The 21,476-nt window shown below is 40.8% G+C and overlaps 3 protein-coding genes and 1 long non-coding RNA gene across 5 annotated transcripts in view; 2 read left to right on the top strand and 2 right to left on the bottom strand.

Annotated features, from left to right (window-relative positions):
• Window positions 1–4,389: 4,389 nt before the first annotated feature.
• Window positions 4,390–5,174, top strand: LOC110177806 (uncharacterized). The gene has a single exon (XM_020944695.2). The coding sequence runs from the start codon at window positions 4,500–4,502 to the stop codon at window positions 5,112–5,114; it is 615 nt and encodes a 204-aa protein (XP_020800354.2). The 5' UTR covers window positions 4,390–4,499; the 3' UTR covers window positions 5,115–5,174.
• A 3,432-nt stretch (window positions 5,175–8,606) lies between these two features.
• On the top strand, window positions 8,607–9,210 carry LOC110177788 (uncharacterized). The gene is made up of 2 exons (XR_015270414.1): window positions 8,607–8,883; window positions 8,955–9,210. It is a non-coding gene; the product is annotated as an uncharacterized LOC110177788 (long non-coding RNA).
• Window positions 9,211–11,426: 2,216 nt separating this feature from the next.
• The window catches only part of igl (IQ calmodulin-binding domain containing protein igloo), a 38,158-nt gene continuing 28,108 nt past the window's right edge, over window positions 11,427–21,476 (bottom strand). For both annotated transcript variants that reach the window (XM_086827051.1, XM_020944503.2), the window contains exons 2-3: window positions 20,305–20,502; window positions 11,427–13,049 (exon numbers count right to left, since the gene is read on the bottom strand). In XM_086827051.1, the coding sequence (XP_086683177.1) occupies window positions 12,823–13,049; window positions 20,305–20,502 (425 nt within the window). In that variant the 3' untranslated portion in view covers window positions 11,427–12,822. The remainder of the gene's footprint in view (window positions 13,050–20,304; window positions 20,503–21,476) is intronic.
• The window catches only part of LOC110177681 (U6 small nuclear RNA (adenine-(43)-N(6))-methyltransferase), a 40,045-nt gene continuing 38,993 nt past the window's right edge, over window positions 20,425–21,476 (bottom strand). The window contains exon 5 of the mRNA XM_020944502.2: window positions 20,425–20,502. The gene's annotated coding sequence lies outside the window, so the exon portion shown is untranslated. The remainder of the gene's footprint in view (window positions 20,503–21,476) is intronic.

Raw genomic sequence — 21,476 nt, 5'->3', positions numbered from 1 at the left:
TTTCCGAAGCTCTCCAACATCCCCAGGTTCAGAGCTTTGCCAAAGCTGCTTAGCTTTTGGAAATTTAGGTCTCTGGGTTGCTGGGTTACCAGTTGCCTGTTGTGACCTCAACTTTGAGTGAGTCAAGCCCTAACATTGAGCGCATTTTCCCCTATTATTACTTTTGTATTTCATTCCCGATATTCCCTTAACTTAACATTTACTTGAGGTAAGACTGTAAGGAACGGGAATGGTTGGGTAACTTGGTGCGGGGTAAGTTTGAAGAGGCTAGTTTAGGGACGGCTGGGAAATGTGTACCACAATTAAAAATAGTATGAATATTTCATGTTGTTATTATAAACGGAGGAAGGGGAAGCCTATTATTTACTTTTTTTCTTGAAGTTTTTCGCTAGTACTACCATTTCAATATTGTGTAATTTAAGGTTTTTGTTCTCCCTAGGCTTCCTTCAATGTCATTTACTTTCACAAGGTAAAGTACAGCACTTGGAAATACCTGGCCAACACCTGAGGCCTCTTTGAGCATTATATTACCTACGACACCCAATGCTTTTTTTTGAGAGGCGAAACAAATACAAAATGCCAACATAAAATTGCAATTACAATTAAAGATGGGCCAGGCAACTTTTTAAGAGACCCAGAAATGGCAGCGAAATATAAAAATTGGGGATGTCCTCCACGCCTCCACAGAAAGGGACATACATAACCATGTGCGCTGGCTAAAAATGCCATTAAAATGTTGCGGCTGCCGCAGATCCAACTGAGCGAAAAGCATTCCGGGTGTCTAGATGAATAAATCATGAAATAAAAATGATTGAAGGGTTCTACCCGCTCCAGATCCCAGATCCCAGATCCCATTTCCATTCCCATTCCCGCAGGGCGACTGCAGTCTGGTGGAGAATCAATCAGCTGGAAACCCGATGAATTTGTAACTAAACACGGCACTGCAGTTGCATTGCCTAATTAGACAGAAAACGTTGGTTGGGAAAACGCGCTTTTCCGCCTTTCCTCTGCGCCCGTGTGTGCGTGTCCCTGTGTTTACTTTTAACCTTATCGATTTCATCGATTAGTGATTGATAATGTGAGTGAGTGTGTGTGTGTGTGTCTGCTGGCCTGCTTTACTTGCTCGCTTTGCGTCAACTTCATGGCCATTATGCAAATTTGCCGAGCAATTGATTAGAATTTCATTTAGGTTGCACGTTACGCATACGCCGCGTATGCCCAGGCTCCCATAATTAACACTGTAGTACGGCCCAGTCACGGCGGGCTAATTAGCATAAATTCAATTAGTTTTCTTGTTTGCACCTTCGGTTGTCTCCGGAGTCTATGTACAGTGAGTGTAGGGTTCTCCTCCCACCGCCATATGCCCCATATCTAGCTAACCAGATCTTATATTGACAACAGAGCTTGCTGCTGATGCTGTAAGGACACTTCACCCTTCTGCTGCTGCTGCCAGCAGCAACCCCTTATCCCTTGATGGGCATATGCATATTTAGCATATTTCCCGCCTGACATCTGACCTTTTGTCATGCATTGCGTCAGATTCGCGACGCCTCCTCCTCCGGACTTTGAGTTTCGGTTTCCGTTTCGGTTAAGGTGATGTGGCGTTTGTGACTGCGGTTATCTGTCTGAGTCTCGCCTCGGGTAATGAGAAAGACATTAGCATAAGCAGGCGGCATTTGTTCAGATTGCCGACGAATTTGTGACAAGTTATGCAATAGGACCTCAGTTAGATTTGCATACGATTCGCCGTGAGATGAATCTGCTTGGCGTAATAGGACTTTGGAGAATAACAGAAAAATACATTTTGTTTGTAAATCAGGTAGACAGATGATACGTTTTAATTAATCTGAAATGACAGGGATCAAAATCTATGCTATCTCTACTGAAAAATGTGATTCCTATTGCCCTAAGAATATATATATCGAATTTCGTGAATAATCACAATATATTTATATATATTGATGTTGGCTTGATAAAGCAGTAAGATATGCTCCCTCTCCAGCCACCAGCAACCTGGACCTGGCTTAATGACCATCGTTTCGTATCCGTTAACCTTTAGCTTTCGCTTTAGCCTCATTTAACCTGGCCGATTGCCTGCGCCCAAGAGGAAGAGAGAGAGAGAGTTCCCACTTAGCAACCGACCAACTAATTAAGACCCATCTCCAGGACTCATTAGTGAACGAAGGCTCCACATAATTAAAGCAACGGTTCCCCTGTCGTACGAAAATGCAACGGCAGAGCAGCGTAATCAAAGCACTTGGCAATTATTACATTGATTACCAGATGAAAGCCATAAATGCCCGTAGGACGATGTCCAGTCCACAGAGGAAATTAAAAGAGACTCTTCGTCGACGTCGTGTATACAGGCAATATCCAGTTCATTAGGCTTAACGGCAAGGGGAATATCCATCGACCTTTAACTATACTGCTTTAAACAGAATACAAAATAGCTGTTCAATGTCGATTTGCAATCAAATTATTTGCTGTATCAAATATTTAAAAGTTCTGCAGCGGTAGCCGGCATGAGAAATGATAGTTGGCCAATTGAAGTTGGCATTTAAACAGGGTTATTCACTTAATTTTTAAATATATATAGATTCTGGATAAAGCTATCTTATATAAATAGATTTAAACCTACCTTAAAACATTAAACAACTTATTTAGTTCATGGGTTCCTTCAAGGACACCCTGTTTGTGAAAATGTATTAACGTTTTTTGTTTGCTATGGCCTTGATATATGTGTCTGCCGTGTTCCCATAGCCTTCTTTATTCCCAACTGAACTCAGCTGTGCACCATCATCGTTGGTAATCGTGGTGCCAGTGGTCCTGCTGCTTCTGCTCCTGCTTTTTCTGATGATGATGTGACTGGGCGTGGGCGGTATAAATCGGACCAAGGGTGGATATCGATATAGGGACTCAATAATTTAATGCCCGGCAAATTAAACATCTGAAATGAAGGGCCAACGCTGACCGTAAACTGACGGTGTGGGAAAGATTAACGAGTGACCCGCACTCCGGCAAGTCCGGCGACAATTGCAGCTATTTGTTATGCAGGTGGGTGATTCTCTCCTTCACCTCTCTGTTCCTGCATCCTTCTGCAAACTGGGCCAGGATTATTGCTCCATTTTGCACTCCAATGCTTTTCGCAGCCATCACGACAAAGTTTAACCGGCACGTGAGTGTGCGAGAGCGGCTCATAAAAGTGCCATAAATGTTGATAAGACATGTTTGTCACCCAGTAGGTGAGAGTGGGAGAGTGTGTGTGTGTCAGCACCTCTGGCTCCAGATGCAGCTTCCTCTGGATGAGTTTCAGCAACGATGTGTCAAGTACATAGTTCCCAGAGATGGTTTTTGTATGTCTAAGCTGAGCTATCTTTGTGAACCATGATCTATGATTTGCATGCCAATTTGTCAACTTATTAGAGGCGGCCCACACAAGTTATCCTGCGAGCCAAAGACACAGCTGGATATTAAGGGGATTTTTAGCTGAGACATATCTGTGCACAGGCAGGAAATGTGATGTGATTTTAAGGATTTATATACTAAGAGAGGAACAGAATCCGAGACATTAGAAAACTCTCTTGAATCTGTGGAAAAGTTCTTGAAATATACCAGGATATCTTAGGATTTCTACAATAGGAAGTAAAGGAGGGTTTGCATCTAGACATAGGATAGTTCTACTTGAAAAACGTAGAAGAAATCTTCCTCCTTAAACTTAAACCCACCCTTTTTAATAAAGACTAAACCCCTAGTTTAAATAAAACCTACTTCAACCTACTTTGTACCTCCTTTAACTACCTATTTATTCTCTGTGTGGCAACTAATTCCTCATTCGCCACAATGGCAGGCATTTTTCCATTAGTATAGGTCACAGCTCCGGCGATTGTGATTGTGATTCTGATTGTGCCGCCAACTGGCCATTTGCAGCGAGCTGGAGAGCAGCCGAGCAGATACTAACAATGTCAATGATGGCCTCAATCACAACTGTCATAAACAGCGACCAGGGCCAGGGAGGTCCTGCGAAAGCCAGAAGGATACACAGACAGACAGCGAGGGGCGGGGGGAAACAAGAGGCGGCAAACAGAGAAAGAGTGACACTTCCATCGGTTGAGTTTGGCGCTTCTTCTTTTGTGGGTCCCGTCCAAAGCTATTAATATGGAAATTATGCAAATTGAATTGACTTTTGCCGAGCCTCGTTGTGGCCCATTAAGCGGCATTTAAGTTGTTTTCGCGCTGCCAAGGTGTTTGTATACGAATTTTCCAAGGATTACGCGCTCTCTGCCGAGTTAGATATGAAAAGCCTTTAAAGGTACAGGCACTTACAAATGCAAAAAGTCTGGCTTGAAAATTATGAATATGTATATAAGGTACGCATATCCCTGATTTACCTGTCAACTGTATCAACTCTTATTTCAGTTAGTTGGTGTTCCCTTAACTGACTGGCGACTTGTAATAAATTCAGTGTTTTTTTTTTCTTTGGTACAAACATTCAAATAAAAATGCCTGGACAGTATGTGAATTCCCGTTACTCCCGACCAGTGATGTCGGGGATACGCTGCTTCTGCAACGCTCTGCACCTCTGGGTATTGATGCACGCATCCTCCATTGTCGTCGTAGTTCAAGAGCGCTGCGATAAAGGATTCTTTTGGGATACGCGTCTGCCGGATAAGTTAACGTACTATGACGCACTGTATAAGGTGCCGGCTGGCGAATGCTTGATTTTTGGCATGATAGTGGGAGTAATGAATAGCATCTATGTTGCCAGCGGCTGCAAGCTTGTGGGATCCCAAGATCTTGCGCAGATCGGACGCAAGCCGCGTCTGGATAAAATCTGCGTCTGCACCCCATACATCGGGGCCTTCCTGGGCTGCTGGATATTCTCCACCTATGTGTTGATGAACCAAATGTTCATGAGGCACCCACGTGGCACCAGCCCCGATATCTACACCCAACTGATCATTGCCCTGCTCTTCAAGTTCCTCATTATGGCCAACATGATCTCGCTTTGCCTTCGCACCTATGCCAGACTCTTGAAACTTACGCTGGAGTGGAATCGTGGATACATTTCGACCCTCAATTTCGGAGAGTGGTTGAATCTGTTTTTCCGCAATTGATGTTATTTTAAAGACTTTACATTTTCTGCATTTTTCAACAATATAACTTCATGTGGCTAACTTTCTTTCGAGTGTGTGTGTGGGTAAAGTTTTTGGCCTGGCGCATATCACGCATACGCCCCGTTGACGAAAGAGTTTTTGTTGAAATTTTAAACTGGACTCCCGAAGGCGTTGTTTTGGTAACTGTTCTACTTCTCAGTTGGGTATTTATGAAAAAGAGTTTAGTCCTTGTATATATTGGGGCGCCTTCAACTTATAAACTAGGCCATTTCAAGAAACACAATAGGAGAGGCCTATTGGTAGTCTATATATCAAAATGATTATTTGTTATAGCAGAGATTAAACATCAATAATTTCCGTTTTCGCTACTACAAGTGATATTCAGAAAATATCAAGTTTTTCCACTTTTTAAAAGAACATTTAATGAAAATTGTGAAGCAATGATAATAAATATTTAATGAGTTATGCCACAGCACCCAACAAATTAAGTAAAGAAATTAAAAGAAAGCCAATTACAATATTAATAATTTAAAATAGAAACAAGAAGGGATACTAACTTTAAGAAGCCGAAGTGCAGCTTGCAGGTAACCATGGGATCATTTGTTTGAATGTGAAATCGATCATAACTAAATCAAAGATGTATTAATCTCAATTTGGAAAACTTTTCTTTGTTGACTAGAATACCAATACTGTGATATTAAAACAAGTAAACATTTTATGAACTTTCTACAAATTTAATTGAAAAATTCAGTTAAATAAATAAATAAATCTATATTTTTATTTGCTAATTTTTTTGTGTAAATCAACGTGTTTCAAGTTTCATAACTTGCCCAAAAATCCATTAATTTTAATTCGGATAACTTTTCTGCGCTAGTTTTTATAAGGTTATCAAATCTACATATTCAGTTTTAAAATTTAAAAAAGTAAATTTTTTGTAAATTTTTTCCTCACAATTTTAACAATTTAAAGACAAAAATGTTGAAAAAATTTCAAAAAATTTATTTTTCTACCGGACTTGGCTAGATCGGTTCGGTTGTTCGTGCTGATCAAGAATATATATGATTTATAGGGTCGGAAATGATTCCTTCATCGAGTTGCAAGCTTCTGAGTGAAATTACAATACCCTGCAAGGGTATAGATAATAATGTAGCAAAAGTTACTTTGAAACTATTGAAGTTAGTTTTGAAACAAAAATTAATTAAGGTTATTAAGTTTAAGTTTACGTTTTCAGATATCATCAACACAAATTGCTGTATCACTTTAGATTAACATTAAGTAGGAGGGTCCATGGTAATTAGGGAAGTTAATTGGCATAACTAACTCTAGATCAAAGCCTTATTCCTCATATAGCAAATACATACATAATATAATTATCATGGTTAAGACTTACCTGTTTTCCTTTTTCGTCATTGCTTAATTCCTTCCAGTGTAGTGATGTATTCTTGGTGACTTCAATTAAGTATGGGATCATCGAAGGCATCTTCTTGGTTGTCCAGATGTATTCCATGGGCCACGTCATATATTTGGGGTCGAATCACTAATCACTAATCACTAATCACTAATCACTAATTATTATCACTGCACTATCACTTTAGATGTTAACAGCGGGGAGGCCGCGGACCGACTGAGGCCAGAGCCGCATCTGTGGCTGTATTTATAGTCAGCGAGCAAAGAGAACAGAGAAAGTGAGAGCGAGAGAGATAGAGCGTAGGCGGTACGGCAAGAGCGAGAGAGGGAGAGTGAGCGGGAGGCAATGTAGCAAAGGCGGTATGGCTAGAGCGAGAGAGTGAGAGTGAGTGGGAGCGGGAGGGAATGCAGATGCATTCGGATAGCGAAGGCGGTATGGCTGGAGCGAGAGAGTGAGAGTGAGTGGGAGCGGGAGGGAATGCAGCTGCATTCAGCTTCATAGCTGAGCTTCAAAACTGAGCGCCAAAAACTCGTGGAAAAGGACGGCCATGGCTAAATTTACTCGGCTGATCATGCTGAACAGGAATATATATACCTTATATAGTCGTAAATTTCGCTATAAAATTCACCAAAACTTTTGACTAAAATTATATTACCCTGCAAGGGTATAAATATATAGCAAGGTAAACAAGCCATTTAAAGATTGTACATATTTTATATATGTTTATTTTTTATGTACTAAAATCCTCTTGAAGCCAGACTTCACCTGTAAAAGCAATCATGGCCATGTGTGCCTGGGGCCGATAACGTGTTTGTGGCCAACACACAATCTATACGTATAGGAATACCTTAGATTGCTTCCCTTTTCCATGGCCACAGGTGTGGTGCCGCAATCATTTGTCATTTCTTTCCCAGCCATCTCCCACTGGAGCGGAGCAGGCCGGCAGGTGTGTGACAATCGAAGCCTCGAAGGGCCGAGACCTTGGCTAATCAATAAATGGTGAGTGGGGGTCACAAGTTGGGAAGAACTCTAGCGAGGGACGATAGCATTGCTTATGATTTTCAGAGCTGTGTATTAAATATTACTCCCAACCATAGTCAGACAATGAGCCGCAATCCTATCGGACTTAATGAACCCGAAAGTCCATTAATGTCGACAGCATTAATAACTATAAAAAAAAGGTGAGTCCAGACTATTAAATATAATGACACCTAATTTTTAGGCTTAGCCTGGCAAAACCCACAGAGTATAAACATAATTTATAACATTTACAGCAACAAAGGACTCGCTCTCAGAGGAGGCAGCAGCAACAGCAAAAAAAAATGTGAAAAATTAAATGGCATTCAGTGGGTTTGAGTTGGGTTTTCCGATTTTCCTTTTGCAGAAAACAAAACGATAATTCAGGACAATAGAGTCGAGAATTCTTTGAAGGATAACCCTTCTTCTCTTTACGGTTCCTAAGTTTATATATACACCGAAGTGGACATCAATTTGTGCCTCAATCAAAACTTTTACAAAGTTCATGATGTGCCTCAAATATTGACGTTTAAAAAGGATTTCCGGTTATGTATATTTCCCAGAGGAATTTTCATTAATCATTGATGGCACTTTATTTTTAGCCCGACGAAAAATATACACATCTATTTGAAAGCAAAATGTTTGCTGACCATTCAATGTTCATTGAAAAGAACACCAGTTTTTATTACATTTATGCAGTCAGGCAGCACAAAAATAAATAAATTCCAGCGAGAACATTGCAACAAAATATAATCAAGATTCCCTGTCAAAACATCCGCAAACGGCGCTACGTGTTCTCGAATGTTTATCGATTTTTTGTTGTTTTCTGTGTGTACGCTGCCCCGCTTTAGTTTTTATTATTATTATCTGTGAATTTCCGTCTGTCGTGTGCAAATTGGATAATAGAGCGGTAAATTAAATTTCCCGACCTCCCATCCCACTGGTGCTGGTTTGGGTGAAAGTAATTACAGACAGGTGGATGGATGATTGACCATGCAAAATGAAGGCCTCCCTGTAGGTGACCAATTCCAGCCTTTAATTAAATAAAATTACATATAATTTAAGGTGGGAAAAATCCACAATTGACACGTCTTATTTTGTTGAAGATATATCTACTACTAAGGCAGCAAAAAGCTTTTCTTTCAAAGTAAATATATTTAGATTTTCATAGGTAATCAGATACGGATATGCTCTTATTACCATAGCTAATGCTATATTTTTGGATTAAATATTGATTTCAATTCCCACTAATGTATATACGTCTCCAGATGCATCGAGTTCTTGTTTACTTTCTTTTTATTGTGCTCACCTGGGGACAGTCAAAAGAGCAACATAAATGTCCAGGTAATTTATATAATACTTGAAGAAATAATTCAGTGTTTTATATTATTTTAAAATATACTTATACCTTAAAGCTGGACAGCGCTGGCTAGCTGAAGAGAACCAATGTGCCATTTTTGGCCAAATCATAACTGGCATCCAAAAAAATGGAATATGTGAAAGGGGTCTTGTATCATGGGGGAAGGCCTGTGTAAAGCTGGGAAAGAAACCCATTTTATGTCCCAAAGGTCAAATATATATTCCAATAGTAAAACGCTGTGCAGATTGGTTAATTGAAGAAGCTACAACAGAAAAAATATGATCGACAACATTTATTAAGTCAACTTATAATCATTTTATTTTCTTCTAAACTTCAGAATACTTATCCCTAAAAAACTGACTTATCCTCTTCATTCTTCAAAGAATTCATTGCTGAACTTTTAAACAATTTCCGAGTTTGCGAAATAAATAAATTAAGCGGAGCAGCGGAAACGATAAGGATGCAGTGCATCTGCATAAAACCAAAGCCATTTGCACACACTGGAATTCATGGTAACTGTGCGGCCATAACAGTAACCGTTACCAATGTCGAAAGGACTCGGAGTGGGCCAGGATTCGACTCGGCGTGGCTCTGGCAAAATTTTGCGGTTGGAGTCCACACAAAAGGTGTGAAAAGCCAAAGCAGATGCAGTGCAGCTGCAGGAGCTGGATCGGGTGGACGTGTGGCATCCGGTGGATGGGTGTTCGGAAGCTGTTGCTTATTTGGCACGGATTTGCTGGGTGGTGTCACCCACGCTCGGAGAGGGGTTTTTCCGAAATTGAAAGTTGATGTGTGCGGCGCCACTGCAAATGTGCGATAAATGTGCAGCGGCATTGGGAAAGCTGAAAAGAGGAATCCACAGTTCACCATCCTTCGGTGACATGAACATTTTATGAGCCAATGAGCTGCCAAAGGCTGCCACAGAGATTGACAGGCACCGGAAGGAGATAGGACAATAAATTTAACCATCACAACTACCATTAGTCCGAGATTATGTACATTTGTTTCCTTTTCCCCTTCACGTTACTCCGTTACTGTTCACTTACACAACGCTTTGTTTTGAAAGCCTCATAAATTGCGCATACGCCATGTTGCACCGCCACCAAGCCGCATGGCTTCGCTCTTTCAACACGCATAAATTCAGCGAGTGAAATATTTGTGAGCCGTGAAGCAACCCAGGAAAAACAGAAAAAAAAGAGAAAAATAAATAGCGAGCAAGAGAAATAAAATAAAAGCGGGGGAAAAAAGCGAAAAAGCAGTTAACTGAATGCTCCAGAGCACTTTAGAGCCACCGCGGGCACAGAAGCCCCAGGATTGGGACTCCCAATTGACATGCACCATGCAATGGTATGCAAATTTCAGCCGGTATCTCCCTCTCTCTTCCTCGGTTTCGGTCTTTTTGGTGGCAAGTTCAATTTGGAAGTCACACCTACACTTGTCCAACTTTGATGATGCACTCTCCGCGGATTTGTGTGGAATTTTACCGAGAATTTTCCGCCTCGCATATCGCCCTTTGGGACTTGAGTATGCTGGCGAAAACTTAAATATTTGTTGCCTTTGACTGTTCTTGGTCCTGCCGCAGAGGATAATGCGCTGAAAGTCCCTCCACTGGTCCTCGGCTGACGTCTCAAGTGCCGAGGACTTACCTCCACTGCAAAATTTACAGAGGCCCATCTAGGTCAAGTATTGTCAGAGTCAGAGCCACATCAACGCCATCGCAGTCATCGTCATTGTCATGAAAATTTCTCGTGCTAAAACTGTCACTGAAGTTCATGTCAGCAGTCGTCGTCGTCGTCGTCGCACAGTGGGTCCAGAACCACCAGAACCGTGCTCCGTTAACCACCTGAAGTGAGTGGTCTCTGACCCATCAAGTAAAATGCACACACAACAACTTCGGTGGAACCCGCACACACTCCCACGTTCTGTTGAGATATTCTGCTGTGATTCGAGTATTTTTGGACCACAACCACCATCACATCACCGCCGCCATCCTTTAAAATGTGCAAATGTCCTTGGCGACTGACAGCAACGGTGGCAGGAGCGCCGCAGGAAGCCAGCTCGAGCTCACTCTCTTTGGAGGTAGTAACAAAAAAATCGTTAAATGTTGGCCCTGTGCACTGCTGAGTGGTTCGCAAATGGTTAAGAACTAATACCAAACTGGCCACGAAATGATAATGATGATGGGATAGGGCTTGAATTATTAAGACTAAGGTATGTCACTAAATTAAATAATATAAAATGAAGAACAAAGTGAACTAGAAAATAGGAAAGCTAAAATAACGTTGCTTAAAGACATGATACTATTATAAAAGGTAGTTCCTCAACTTCTAAATAATTGTTTAATTGTATCATGTTTAGAAACATATCTTATAGACAAGTATTTTCTATAATACTTGTTTAAAGGTCGCAAGATTTTAAATTTCTTGACTTTAATAGCTCTTCTGCTAGCTTATCATAGTTTAGTTAATTAAATCTACATCTAAATTGCAATAACCCCATTTGATATACAAATAAAAAGACTTTTGCATTTTTATTGTATTTATTTTTATTACTCAATTAAAATTTAGTTGGGACATTCTTTGTTTTGGTTTCTTCTTGTTCGGCTTGTATATGGTTTTGCTTTAATGTTTTGTTGTTTTTCTCATTTTTCCACTCGCTTACCCACACATAATTGGTTTTATCCAGTTAGCTCTTTAAATGTAATAATTATATGCAATTTATTTGAATTTGACTTTGATCTCTAATATAATTTCAATTATCTTCGTTTAGCTTGTTATTCATTTTTGTAGTTAATTGATTTGAATTTTAAATATTTCTTTAGTGGTAACAGTTTTCCCAGCCGTGGCCGAAGAAAAATATTTTCCAATTCAACTCGCTCTAATGTCTTTTGTCATTTTTCATTTTGTATAGGTATTTGTATATATATATATATATATATGTGTGTGTATTTCAGTTTCCTTGCTGAGGATCAATTATTGAGTAGACAAATATGTAATACACTTGGTAGAAAAACAAAAATTGTGCCACCAGATTAGTTTTCATCAAGTTCATTTATTCATTCATCAGTTTACTATATAGATAGCCCCGAGGGCTGAAAAATTGTTGAGTTGACGTTCTCGAAGCTGCTTCACGTTGCTTGGGTACCCCTAATTTGCCTTAATCTGAAACAACATTGAGTTTCTTTGGTTTTTACTTCATGTTCATACGCATGTAGGTACAATTAACATTTTTCTTCCTTTTCTTTTTGTTTAATTTATTATTACTTCTTTAATTGTTTACTTTTGGCATTGGCCAGACAAAGTGGAAAAATGATCTCCCAAAAATTGTTCAGCATTTTCCTTGCATTTTTTGTCTTTGTTTGGTTTTTTTGTTTCCTACAATAAATTTTATGGAACATCGTGCCTTTTATTTATCTTTTTGTAACATTAAGTTTGTCATTGAAAATGTAACTTTAGTTTAGTTTTAGTTACTGTCTTGGGATTAATTGGTAAAGTCCAAAAGCAAAAGTTAAGTTGAATTTGGGTTTTAATTAACGAAAATTGACGTTTAATCAATCAAGTCGATAGAATAACTCCGTATGTCGAATCATTATATTTGTTAAATGTTAAATTTATTAAAGCTTTGCAAATCATACTTAACTTTGCCCTCGACTTTCGTTAAATTACATTTAATATAATTGTTATGAGAATCATTTTGGTTTCGGTTTTGCCATTTAGGTTAAAACACATTCACTTAAAAGTTTACAACTGTGTGCCCTCATCGCGATCGGCCTTTTACACATTTACAATTTACCAAATTTTTTGCTCTTTTATTTTTTTTTTATTTTTGTATTTATTTATTTATTACGCATTTAATTAAGCTTCATCTGTGACTGCGCTGCTCCAGCCGTGACCAACAAAATTCAACCGGTTTGAGTGTTCTCCTTATTCCGGCTGGGCTTCCCGGCGTGTCTTGTGGCCGCGGAAGGAGGCCTGGATTTTGGTGGCCGCCTTGTTAAGCTCGGGATCGGTTAAATCAATGTCCAGCTCCTCGGCCACTTTCTTGGTGATCTCCTGGATGTCCTCGTCCTCGGGCGCATCCTTGTTCACCAGTTTGCGTGCCAAGTGGCCACGGAATGTCGACTGAATCTTCAATGCGGCATGGCACAGCTCTGGAGAAGGAAAAAGGAAAGGGAAGGGGAAAAAGGCTTAAATTAGTGTTCTATGTAGTTACTCTTAAGTGGCCACTTGGCCAACGCCCCAAAAAAAAGAGAGGAAAAACTATATAACTACATATAATATATATATATATATAGAAGGAAACTCGTCTGGTGTTTTTGGGCCAATTGAAAGTTTAGATGATACTCAAACAATTGCCAGCATTTGCTGTAAACTTTTTTTTTTCAATTAGTTCTTAGTCCTTGCCTTCTGGCTAGAACATTTAACATTTGTTTTTATTTATTGCCATAGTTTTCTACCTCAATCAGTATTAAATTAAGATTTTATGCGAGGCTAGAGCATTCGTGTTTTATTTATTGCTTTTCCCTTGAATCAGCATTAAATTCCCCGAGCTGACCAGCAATAATTTAGTCACGACTCCCAGGAAGCTTGTAAATAAGGGAATATAATCGAAATCACGGAACGAATTATTCCCACAATGCTCTTCAAACTGCTTAGTATTCGCCATTTCCGCTCTGTTCCCCTCCTCCCCCGACAGGACGACCACGTCTTCCTGCTAATCCCATTACGTATACGCAGCGTGGGCGCAGCGGAACGCATATTTTCTGCATATTTAATCCCCTGCCAGCTGCGAATCCGGATGCTGATACGGATGTGAGTTGATGGTGAGCCTGGATGGATGGATGGTTGGTTGGTTGAAGCTTGACCACGAAATTAAGCTCCATTTGAAGCACTCGCAGCTGGCCAGGATGCATGTGGTGGCGCGTGCTCGTTGTTAACTACGTGCCACCTTGTGTTCCGTCCGTGTTTCCACTCTCTCTTCTTTCTAATTAGCCCGTAATTGTGTAAAAATGCGAAGAATGTACGTGTACGCCCAAGGAACAACATTTAAATTACGAAATATATGCAGAGCTGGTACAGGGGACTTGGGATAAACCGTGTTTCCTTTAGCTGACTCTGCTTACCATTTCCGTCATCTTTTCTCATTGCTTTTGTGCATTTATGCAAATTCTGGAAGAATCTCTTCTCCTCTCTGGTGATTACATTTCCACAACGCTTCGTAGAGATTTTGCTACAAAAAAATTGCATATATTTAACTTGGCCAATTTCCCCAGCGAAATCTCTGGCATTGGCCTAGGGGCCAAGTTGGTTTTGGGTTCTGCGTTAATTCGCTAAACGTAATTGGCATTAGGCCAAGATAAGCATTTGGCAGAGGGGCTCCAGGAACGGACCGGAAGTGGTCCTAAGGCATGTGCTATTTTATCAAATTACGCACACACGGCGTATACGCAACGTGATCCGGGCAAGTGGCACGTGCCATTCAGCTGCCGCTGCCTTTGCATTTATGTTTATTTATAAAATATTTAAAAATATCTGCAAGACGTGCAAATAGACCAACGACTGTGACTGTGACATTTGCGTTGGTCCGAAGGTCCTGACCATGTCCGTGTCCGTGTCCGTGTCCAAGGAGCAACTAGTTAGCCCCGGCTAAGCCCTGCTGAGCTGCTGCGGCTGCCTGGTCAGTAATCAAGCATCTCTCGGGCATTCCGCAAATAGAATTTGTGTCTATTTCTTTCAAAACTTTTTTGTGCCAGGCATTTCCTCTTAGTTAGAGAGAAGACCCTTTTTTTTTGCTGTCAGTTTTTTGTTTGGAAAGCTGACAAAAAGTGCACTGAAAAGGAGGGATTTTTAAGTCCAACATATATGGAAAAAATTAAAATAAATAATATATTTTCCTTATAGCAATAAGCTACCAGGACTAGCTTCTATTTAAATTTCTGTATTACTTAGTTTAATTCTTATTTTTTGTTCACTCTGCATACTGGTTTTTTTGAGCTTTAGACTTGGTTCATGTCGCTGGCCATGCAACACATGTTAAAAGCCGATCACGTACGCTGCGTGTCCTGTCACAGGACCTCGTATAAGTCCAAAATCTAAGCTACAGTGTCGGAAAACTTGTCAGCACAGGCCACATGCATGTTGCTTGCTCCGCTCCTGGCTCCGCTCCTGGCTTCCCTCCTGGCTCCTCTCCTGGCTCCTCCTCCATCCTGCTATCTCTGCCTGCTCTGTCCTCCTGATGGCAAGGCATACAAATTGAGTTTGCTTTTGCTTGCTGGCAAAATGTCACTGCCTTTGGTGGGCCTTGCACATGCACCGCCCACTTCCTGGGATGGGACACCTCTCGCCCTGCCGGGATTTGCATGTGCAGAGGAGGAGCTTCAGGGCAATCGGTCACGTCGCACTGATTGACTGACTAACACGCTGCCAGGTCTTTGCCTAATTTGCATCCAGTTTTCCCCCCTGTACCTTTGCGATTTCATCTTATTTAATTTCGTTTTATGTTCGCAAGCAGCATCCTTTGGGTCTCGAAATAAACTCAATCATACGCCACATCATCTGCACTTTTTCACCTGTCCTTCGCTTGCAATTTTATTGCATATATTGAGTGGCGAAAACTACAACAAAAACCACACATATAACACACACAACAAAAAAGGTGCAAAAGCACACGTGTATCTGTATCCTCCTCCTTCTCAGGTGTGTGTGTCAGTGCTCTTGACCCACATTCTCCATAACAATGCAAATTTATATTAAAACAGAGGGGAAAATAAAAACAATGCTTGGCTATGAAACACGGCGAGTGTGTGTACGTGGTGTGTGTGTGAGGGTTCCATTAGCGAGAGTGCACAAATCTGTGACGTGTGCTTAGTAATTGTGTCAGAAATAATAAACAAAATAAACAAGGATTGTCCCCGACACGCACATAATGAGCAAAAAAAAAGGTGGCAAAAATAAGGTGTTTTTGTTTTGAAGCGGAATAACAGATGCTATGCAGAGAAAGAAAATTATGAATCTAACTATAAATCATTTAATATTTTATATATGTGATTAGACCACAGATAAATCTGAATGGACAGCTTTATTAAGAAGGCTTTTTGACTTTTTAATTCTGAAAAAGATTAGAATAAGAATTTATCGGGAAATAATATTTTAAATACCCAAAAATTCTTGAACTTAATATTAAAATATAAAAGATAATGCACAAAGGAAATGCTCACAGGCCTGCCTTAAAAGATATCTGCAAATGAATGTACTTATCGCTTTCAATCTCTCGCAAATCTCCTGCAAAAAACTTGCTTATTTATTACGCATTCCATCATATTTCTTTCCTCAGAGATAGTCTGCTGAAAGCTGCCGGCCAGCTGTCATAATTACGATGTTAAGTGGCTGTCGTAAATATACATTTTAATTACCCAAACCAGAATTTCACGGAAGACTGCCATCATCATCAGCATGCAACGCAATGGCGTCTGCCCGTGGCGACTCCATTTTGATTTAAATCGGCGCACAAAATGGCCGCCCGGGATGTCACTTGGCCGAACTAACGACTGTTCTTGTTTACCTGCTCGCCGGGAGAATGTTTTCCGGTCTGCTTTTGAAATAAAGACAAATTGTGACAAATGAAGCATGATAATAAGTTCGCTAAATGGGACTTTTAAGCCAAAAGCAAAAGGGGAGAGGGGAGAAAGCAAGCTTTTGCGGTTGCCAAGATTGCGTCGTGGGTCCAACATCTACTTTTGCTTCTTGGCATGGCCATAAGGACTAAGCCCATTTTTCAATTTCCGTCAGAACAAAGTCTTGTGGTTTTTTCTGCAGTTTTTGCCTACTTTGGGTTTTCCCGGGTTTCCCTGACTCTCTCTCTGTTTGGGTTTCTCCATTACCATTTCCATTTCGGGGCTTGTTATTGGAGCAAATAAATCTGCTGCAAGGACAAACAGTGGCCGTACTTATTGGTTTCGGTTTCTCTCTGCTTGTAGGTTTTGTGCAAATTTGTTTGTGACGTTCGCAAAACAAACTCTAAATAAACCTGTTTAATTTATATTGGCCCAGGTTAGAGCTTGTTTCAAAACAGATGGGGCCATCGGTTGGCTAGAAATTCAAACAAAACTTTAATTAATATTAATCCTCTGCACAAAAGCTGATTACGGCTTGTGTTCCTGCGTTCAAACTCATTAAAACTTTGCTCGATTTTAAGTTAATCCCGGGCCGTAATTAACTGGATTAAGGCAGTGGTTTAATTATTCAACGGATTGAAATTGAAATTAATGGCACACACTTTTGAATTTGTAAAATATTCATCTATTAATTTTGTGACCTGTGTTTGTACACATAAATTGTTAAAATTAAGCCCGGGGCAAGGTGTTCAAATGAAGCCAAGCAAATCGGCATTCAAGCTTGGCAATTAAATATTAACCGAGTGAATTTTCCAGGAGCCTCAATAAACACGTTGACAGGTGAAGGAGGAGGACTTGGACTTGGAGTTAAGGAATTTCTGGAAAAAGGTGCCAACATTGTTGAAATATTTAAGAAGCCGTCGGTGCCGGGGCTAAACGTTTAACAGCAGCTAAATAAATACCTGACCTTCCCACTCCTCCTCCTCCTGCTCGTCCTGTGACACGGTGACAGGTGAAACCCACATGGACATTGTGGCCAGTGGGCAATATAAATTAGGGGACCAGGTTGCTTCCAACATTATTTTCTTGTCTACTTTTAGCCCACTTTGCCGGGGTCCCAGTAAATATATCTTTTATATAGTAGATACACACAGTAAGTGTGTGTGTGTAAAGACGAGGTAAAAAATCGCCAATTCAGCGGCTGAACATTTGTTTTAGCTTTTGCCTTTGCTTATTGCGTGTTTCATGTCAATGTTGTTGTACCTCCTTTTGTATTTTTTTGTTCTTATTTTGTGTGTCGCATGTTTTCTGGATCCGCCTTTTTGTTCTTGCTACATCCGAGCCTGGGAGGGGAAGCACACTTAACAATATACTTAAATGGCTTGGTCTGACATGGTCGTACGCTCTTGTTGGTTTTTTGTGGGTCTCCCCATGGCGGTGTAAATGGAATTACAAGCTTGCTTAAAACCGAAAATCCAATTAGCAGGGCACGCTGCGACGCTGTTTTATCGCAGTTCCTGTATGTAGTTGTTACCCAGAGAGAGAGAGATAGGGATTCGGCCGAGGGGGACAACACGAACGGGTCCTACAAAAATCTGTCATAAATTCTGGTGGCCTTTTGGTGATACGCTCAAGATGTTTGTGGGTCGTGTAAGTCCTTATTTATGACTGGGATTAGTCTTTAGTGGAAATGTAAATACAACTTTAGTGTAAGTTCAACAAGAAAACATTGATTTTTTAGACTATTTCTTTAAATTTCTAGAGGAAGGTTATCTACAAGGATAGACAGAAGATTTAAATCTATCTTAAGAACCAATATTTTCCCTAATCCAATTAGGTTTTATAATAAGCTCTCACCCACATGTATCGAATTCGCAAACAAATTAAACAAACCCACAGCCTAATGTGCATTCATAATTCATCATAATCAAATGGAATTCGCCAACAAATTGAGGCCAGACAAACCAGCCGGATGCAGTTCAATTACCACAGTCCTTTGGGTAGGATCCTGGTCCATGCCGCGCCATAAACCATAATTAGTGTTTGTGGGGGAGGGGAAAAGCTCGGTATGATTATGCAAACCGATACAGCTACAGATCGGAGGCCAGGCCGCAGACACAAACAAAGTTGGTAGAGGTCAAAAGGCATTAGGCCAAAATGCGTAGGTGATTCTCTCTGTGCATCTCTGATTCCGGTTCGTTTGGCCAAAAAGGTGGCCATGAAGCCAAATGCAAACTGCAAACTGCATGTGCATGTACACATGTACAAGAAAATATCCTTAAATGGCTTTCGATTTCCCCATGCACAGTTAGTGTCCTTTTGTGCTGTGTGTTTGCTCTCATTTGCATACGAAATGGGCTAAATCGCAGCAGTTTTTGGGCTCAGAAATTGCCTTCACTCGACCATACATACACACATATTGTGTGTGGCTTCGGTTTTTCTCTCCATTCGAGCATTGTTTTTCTTTTTCTGCAATTTTACAATATGTGCTGTGTGTTGTGAGTTTACAACTAGGCCAACACCATTAGCCAGGAACAGGCCGCCTGCTAGCGATAACTGTGAATAATGATGAAGTTCTAACGACTTTTGTTTTGAATGAATCGAATCGGTTCATGTTTCGATGTTGGTCAAATAACGATTTGTTTTATGCAATCCGAGGGGTTTGTTATAAAATAATCAATTTTAAACGAAGTTTATTAAAGAGGTTTCTGTAATAAAATAAATTCAACACCCTCAATACACCAAAAGCATACTTTAGGACCTTAGGTTTCCTGCAACGCCTCTAATTGAGTATGTGCTCGGTCACAACGAAGGCAGACACAGATCCTAGACGTGCTCTCCAGCGTCCTTTGAGTTCTCAGGCGAGTCTAATTAGCCGTGGCACAAATGTATGTATGAAAGGCAGTATAGGAAGGAGGAGAACCATAATTAAGCCAAGTGGGTCCGGAACGAGGAGTGCAGATGGAAAAGTAGTGCCGTAGACGATGACTACGCACACGTGAGCTCTGACAGAGAATCCCTAATGCGGTTGCGTATACGCCCCGATGACAGCCTCTGACTTTTTAATGAGCCGGGGATGGCTACAAGTAAGGATTCTCTCTCTCCCTGTCCTTGCCCTGGGCAAATTATAGCTAAAAACTGTCAGCGCTTGGAGCGTCTTAATAGGGTTAAGCCACGATGGCTTCAAGATTTTCATTATTTATACGACAGCGTCAGGCTGTTGGCGATTAAATAACCAATGGCAATGGTGACACCACCAGAGAAACCCTTCACACTTCCGCCAATAGGGTTTGCCTCCATCATTAAGACTCAGGGCAAAGTTTCCCTGTGACAAATATTTTTGTTGCCACGCAGCTGAATATACATTGCGTAACAAGGAAAGTTTGCATTCCGCTCGGTGTGGCGGTTTGTAATTTCAGCTTGAGTTCAGAGTCGAAGTTGTGCAAAACCCGCTGATTCGACAACAATGTGTGCAAGGGAATCCGCAGGACTCGAGCAAGGATCAGTGGCAGTGTGCAAAACTTCAAAAACGATTTGAGCATGGAAAGTTTTGCCTTGTTCTTGTCATTGTCTTGCGTGTGCAACACCTTTTGTACACAGGGAAAAATATATAGGAATAATATTATCAAATAGCTAAATAACTTGGGTATTGGCTAGACTCTTTAGTATATTTCCTTGAGCTATTTCTGTTTTTCTAAACATCTTTCTGTGAGTGTAACTCTCCTCCTGCCTTGATTAGATCACGGACCCTGGCTAGCGCACCTTTTAAAGGTCCTTTATCCTTTAGACTTACCCTTGTCGTTCGGATCGAATTCAGCCTCGAGTTCGGCTTTGGTTGGCTCTGCGGCGGCTGCCTCGGCGGCGGCGGATGCCGATGGAGCTGCTCCGGCGGCGCTGCCATTGTTGGTCGCAGTTTTGGTTTCCGATTTTTTCATGGTTTCTCTCACTTTGTGGCCTCGAAAGACGGCTTGGATTTTTGTTGCGGCTTTTGCTGTAATTAAAAGTGGAGAAAAAATACGTGCAAATTTGAGGCAAAGTTCTATAAGTAAGTCTTAATGATTTCATATTAAGTGTGGCATAATCGGTAGATGGAAAATAACTCAACAATCAAGCCATCATCACCTTATGTGAATAATAATAAACTTTGAAAAGCCACTCCTCTCTCCAACTCTTACCAGTTTTATAACTTTTCCTCCTTGAAAGAGGAGAAACCTTTCCAGCTTATCTCTTTCCAATCCCCTCCATCAGCAGTATAAATCGATATAAATGAGTTTTATCATGACCCAAGAGCTATCATGTGTTGTGAGCTCCAGTGTCGAAGAAACTTTTGCTTTGGCACATCATCGACAGTTCTTAAAAACTTCAGCTGCAGCTTTCAGGCAATTAACTTCAAAGGGGTTGTCATGCACTGGGATCCCATTCCACAAACCAATCTCCTCCCTTGGGTAAAAATCCGCCCGCCGGGGCTACTCAATCGATTTTGAATCGAGCTGAGCGAATTTTCGGAATTTTTGGCTCTATGCCAGAGTTGAGCGCGGCTCAAAGGATAAGAAAAGGGAGAAGGGAAGCGGAAAGGACGAGGCACAGGACGAAGTCCTGGCCTGCTAATAAACTTGAAGCGCAAGTTTCGCGCAGAAAGGAAGGAAGGAAGCCCAGGAAGGCTATGTGCAATAAACAGAAATATATTGAGCATGTTCCTGTTCCCCATTTTGTGGGCCCCCAGTTACCTCCCCTTCCTGCCCGGGTCAGCATTCATTTTTTATGGCATTTTTCACGCAGATACCGACAAAGAAGCAAACAGAAAATATATGTATTAAAAAAGCAACCATCGGCCTTGAATAAGTTATAATAAATTGACACGTAAGGCTTTCGGTATGCCAGCCAAACACTATCAATAAGGCAGACCCAGACCGAAACCGAAAGCGAAACCGAAACCGTTGCTAAAAAATAGTTGTTTGTGCTTGG

Source organism: Drosophila serrata, unplaced genomic scaffold, assembly GCF_035046125.1.
Source record: "Drosophila serrata isolate PLE 108 unplaced genomic scaffold, ASM3504612v1 contig_165, whole genome shotgun sequence".
NCBI lineage: Eukaryota > Metazoa > Arthropoda > Insecta > Diptera > Drosophilidae > Drosophila > Drosophila serrata.
The sequence above is the reverse complement of the archived record's forward strand: the minus strand, read 5'-3'. Positions and strand labels throughout refer to the sequence as shown.